The following is a 5,215-nucleotide window of genomic DNA, read 5'->3' as shown; positions in this document are numbered from 1 at the left end:
TGGTGCAACGTTGCTTAATGATAACTTTTCATTGCATATATATAGGCGCTGGCACATAATTTTCGCCATTTTCAAACCATTTAGCTGAGTACATAGTTTCTTTTGCAAAGTTTGCAATAAATAATGCGCGTAAAAGGTGTGGCAAAAGTTTTTAAACTGCCAACAAGCAAAATAAGAAAAAAAAAACTTTTTATGCGTAAAGTGTAAAAAAAAGTGTGTATGTACAGAGAAAAACTAACTGGCGTTGAAACGTGTCAATTACGTACGCAATTACCCGTAATGAATCCTTGTAAATTAGCATTTTGTATTTGCAAAGCTATTTTTTTCTGGGACTTTGCACGATTGCATATGTATCTACATTAAATATATGACTTTTTTCTAAAATTAAAAAAAAAAAAAGCCTATGAAGGGAGGATGAGGAATGACGAAAAATCAACAAACATAACATATTTGTCAAAATTTAAAACAAACAGTTCCTGCAGGAATCACCGAAAAAAAAATTTTATACTAAAAAAACAGTTTTTTTTTTCTAATTCTAAGTGTGATCAATATGGATCGTTGAGTAGCACAGTGATCTTAACCATACATTTCAATTTAAGAACGATTCATAATTGGCTCAAAAAGTTATGGAGAAAAAAAGTGCAGAATATCGCTTAAAAAAGTGTAAATTTGGAGGTTTTTCAGGTTTCAAAGCTTTTCAGAAACGTTCTATTAACTCTCGTCTTAATGCATATCATCAGATCGGATAGTCGTGTAGCTGAACTAATTATTTTTTCATATGTAGATAACCGAGTTATAAAAAAGACAAAGGTTTCTTGGATTTCCCCATAAATGTATGTATGAGGAGAAGTTCTAAGGCAATGGAATAAAAGAAAAAATAGTATACTCGTATGTAGAAACCAATTTTTGGTCTCAGTCATAATTCGGTTGACATGGAGTTTTCCATAAATATGTATTTTTTTTTCTTGTACACATTTTTTTACCAAGGACATTTTTTTTTCTGGTAAAAATATTTTGTATAGTACAAATTTTTTCTAGTATAAATTTATTTTCTAATACAATTTTTTTCTAGTATAAATTTATTTTCTAATAATTTTTCTAGTGCAAATTTTTTTCCTAGTACAATTTTTTTTATTCTGTTTCGAGAACGGTTCTTTTATATAATTTTTTTTCAAGTAAAACTTATTTTTTCGGTAAAAATTTTTTTCTGGTAAACAATTTTTTTCTATGTACAAATTTTTTCTCTAATAAAATTTTCTTATAGAAAATATTTTTCTCAGAGGTGCCTGACCTGAAATTTTCCATGAAAATTATATTTGTTTCTGGTAAAAGTTGTTTTCCAAAGCTGTTTTTTTCAGTACAATTTTTTTTCTAGTGGAAAATTTTCTAGTTTTCAAGTAAAATTTTTTTTGGTAAAAACTTTTGTTCTAGAAAAATTTTTATTTCTAGTACAAATATGAGCTACCTGACGGAATTTTCATACATATGTTTTCTTTTCTTGTAAAAATTGTGTTCTAGTACAATTTCTTTTTCTAGTAAAATTTTTTTTCTAGTACAATTTTTATTTAGTACAATATTTTTTTAGTACAATTATTTGTTAGCAAAATTTTTTTAGTAAATTTTTTGTTAGTACAATTATTTGTTAGGGGAATTTTTTGTTACTACTATTTGTTTTGGTACAATTTTTTTTAGTACAATTTTTTGTTAGTACAATTTTTGTTAGTACAATTTTTTGTTAGTACAATTTTTTGTTAGTACAATTTTTTGTTAGTACAATTTTTTGTTAGTACAATTTTTTGTTAGTACAATTTTTTGTTAGTAACATTTTTTGTTAGTGCAATTTTTTGTTGGTACAATTTTTTGTTAGTACAATTTTTGTTAGTACAATTTTTTGTTAGTATAATTTTTTGTTAGTAGAATTTTATTCTGGAATTATTTTTTTTAATTCCTTTTGTAGTACAACTTTTTTTTTCGTAAATGTTTTTAGAAAAACTTTTTCTCAGAACTCCCTATGATTTTTTTTACAAAGTTTTGACAAAGACATTACTTCTGTTGGTTTTTTATCATTCTCATCCTCTCTTTGTAGGTATGTAACTATATTTAATTAAAAAAAAAAGTTGTATGCCTAGGATGTTTGTATGAATGTGTATTTAGAGACTTACATATAATCATACGTACATACGTAAATAGATATTTTTTTATGTGTATACTAAGTATTTACAAGCATGTAAATTCTATACTAATTATTTTCGTTTTCTGCTGCTTCTGTTTCTTTTCAGCCGCGTTACCTTGCCATTAACTGTGGAAGAGGTTAGTATACAGGAAGTCAAAAACTAGGAACTAGAAAAAAAGTACAAAAACTGTGCTTTACCCTCACTGGAACGTCTACAGTCATCACATGCGGCGCAACCGCACACCCGCATATGCAATTGAATGCAGCCTGTGGCGCAAGCAATAAGCAAATCTTATAGCCGACCCTCTTCGTCATACGCCAATCGCCAATCGCCAACAGTTTTAGTTCTATGCATTTTAATTTTCTTTGCTATTTTTATATTTTTTCTTTGTTACTTACATACATATCGGCTCCTGGCTATTTTTGCCTCGCCGTCATTGTAAACGCGCCGCTGCATAATTACACTTATTCGTATGCTCGTTGAAAAATAAGAAATAGAAACAAATTAACAAAAAAAAAAAAAACAAAAAAAAAAATCGGAAATAGAGCACCAATCAGCCAATGTGGCGTCAATGGCGAGGCCAGGCGAGTGCGGTCACCGTCGTTCATAGGAAATTAATTAAAAATTCAATATTGTGCACGCTCTCTTTAACATTTTTCATTTTTTCTAAGTATTTAATTTTTATTTTGGATTTCCAAGTATACTCAATGCATTTTAGTAGAATAGGATTACTTTTGATGAAAACATAATTTTGTATGTAACATTATTTGAAGACTGTTTAAATCGGTGTAATTGTTAAGTGTTGTCATCGAAAGAGTAGGAGCCATCTAGCGGGCTGTCCCGTAAACATGTAGTTGTAAGAGGGGTGACCCAGAAAAAGAGATATGGTAGTTTCACAACGTACACAACGTAATTGTAACAGTGTTCTGCTGCGGATTTCTTAAGTCAGATTCGAACGGTGATGATTTTTCATGAAAAACTGTTTCATAGTACATAGTACATAACTCAAGCTACATTTATTTAAATAGATATAGATAGCACAACACCGAAACCGGTTTGTCTCCAAACCAAAATTGACAAGGGATGACGGAAAATTGTTCCACAATAGAGCATACACCTACTCTGTCGGAAACACAAACAACGAAAAATATCAAATAGGAAGTATCAAAATATATATATGCTTAATAATCCTTTCTTATTGCCTTCTAAATTCAAGCGCCTTCCTAATACTTATATTTAAATTTGTCATGTAGCCCCCATAACCTTATTTGGCAACAGTGCGGCTGTAATCATAACTTTTTATCATATTTCTCTCCACACACCTTCTTACATTATTTCTCCCATTATTTTGTAACTAAGTTGGACATTTTTCTTATAAAGTGTACACCTTATGCATTTCTTTATTTAATTTTTTATTTGCTTTCTATTTCTTATCCTTACGCAGTATCAAGTTGCACAACTTTATTCAGTTGCTGAAGCATCGAAGAATGAGACTGGCGGTGGTGAAGGCATTGAAGTGCTAAAAAACGAACCATTCGATAATTATCCACTGTTGGGTGAGTATGAGTTATACCAAAAGTACTCGTACATAAATCTTAATGAAATTTTTAATTACACACATGCTTTTCATTTTAATTTTACAGGTGGTAAATATAATGCCGGCCAGTATACATATAAAATCTACCATTTGGCATCAAAAGTTCCAGCATTTATAAGACTGTTGGCACCGAAGGGTTCCTTAGAAATACATGAAGAGGCATGGAATGCATATCCGTATTGCAGAACGGTCATAACGGTATGTAAAGATGTGCTAACATATTTAAACAAAAAAAAATGGCAAACGATGATATTTTAGCGTTGGCACTGCAATCGCTAAGGAGTTTTGAATCAGTATGAATTTAGAAACTTTAGAAACTTATTTTAGAGAGTTAAAGGAACGAAGAAAGCGGTTAGCGCGTAGAGTGCTAATAGCAGTGCTCTTTATAAGACTGTTAAGTTGTCTGGCATTCAAAGAAAGCATTAGCTAGAGTCAAAACTATCTCTGCATGATTTTGGGGAAAGATACTGGAGTGCCAGTGCATGGCTAGATATACATAAATCTTTGTTGTTCCGTACGTACATAGAACTGACTAATAACTTACCTTATCTCTGCGAGAAGCCTAAAAATGTCAAACTCGAGTTTAAGTGTCTATGAAATAGGAGTTGGCTAATTAGAATCTCATTATGTCTTAAGAAATATTTTTTGGTAAAATATATAACTCAAATATATCTATATAATCATTTAGTTATCCTGTGTTCAGAAATGCATCAAGCCAAAGCATCAGTCTCTTTTATTTCTAAACTATCACTGATAGAAATGTCCAATATGCGCAACCACGGTTAAAAGCCGAATTGGCCGTAAATAGTTGTTTTCCATTAATAATAAAATAACGAAGTTGGGCTGGAATTTCCCTTGGGGGGTCGATTTTATCGGTGGTATGAGTTACGTGAGATGCTCTGGCAGATGGGGGATTCCACCTTTTCGCGTAGTAGTACGTTTTGTCCTCTAAATAGCTTAGTGCATTTGCTGAGCTATCTCTAATTCCAGTGGACAACAGCCCTAGAGGAAGGATAGAAAGGATAGGGGAAAACAGGTGTAGATATATTTTCCAAGCACTAAAGCCTTAAGATGGGATAAAAATCATAGGGAAACGCACCATCTCAGTCTGATAAGGCCGGATGGTTGTATAGAAAGTGCTCTATCCTATCCTCATCCTTACCGTTGGTTAACATATTTCATTCCTATAATTTAGTAATCTCTTCGAATCCTTGGAAAAAAAAATTATGTATATACAGTGTCAGTGAAAATCGTACAGTAAATTGTTTCCATATTTTGAAAGTGTTTTGTTTTATTTAAATTTAATGAATTTTTAATAAAAACTTAGTTTACACTACAGCAAAATCATATAACTACAAGTTTCAAAACAAAACACTTCTTCAAAATTTCAAATATTTTCTCGAGATTTTTTTTTGAATATCTTAAAGTGCAAGTTTGAAATAGC

At 30.9% G+C, this 5,215-nt stretch overlaps 1 protein-coding gene across 1 annotated transcript in view; it reads left to right on the top strand.

The window, feature by feature from the left end:
• Positions 1-2,224: 2,224 nt before the first annotated feature.
• Positions 2,225-5,215, top strand: part of vib (phosphatidylinositol transfer protein vib) — a gene marked incomplete at its 5' end in the record, with an annotated part of 9,276 nt that continues 6,285 nt past the window's right edge. The window contains 3 exons of the mRNA XM_017623808.1: positions 2,225-2,310; positions 3,619-3,730; positions 3,818-3,969. Coding sequence (XP_017479297.1) covers positions 2,225-2,310; positions 3,619-3,730; positions 3,818-3,969 — 350 coding nt within the window. The remainder of the gene's footprint in view (positions 2,311-3,618; positions 3,731-3,817; positions 3,970-5,215) is intronic.

This window comes from Rhagoletis zephyria, unplaced genomic scaffold (assembly GCF_001687245.7).
Source record: "Rhagoletis zephyria isolate East Lansing unplaced genomic scaffold, Rhagoletis_zephyria_1.1 Rzeph_scaffold_03366, whole genome shotgun sequence".
NCBI classification, from domain to species: Eukaryota; Metazoa; Arthropoda; class Insecta; order Diptera; family Tephritidae; genus Rhagoletis; species Rhagoletis zephyria.
Note: the sequence above shows the minus strand (reverse complement) of the source record. Positions and strands in the feature narration are given on the sequence as shown.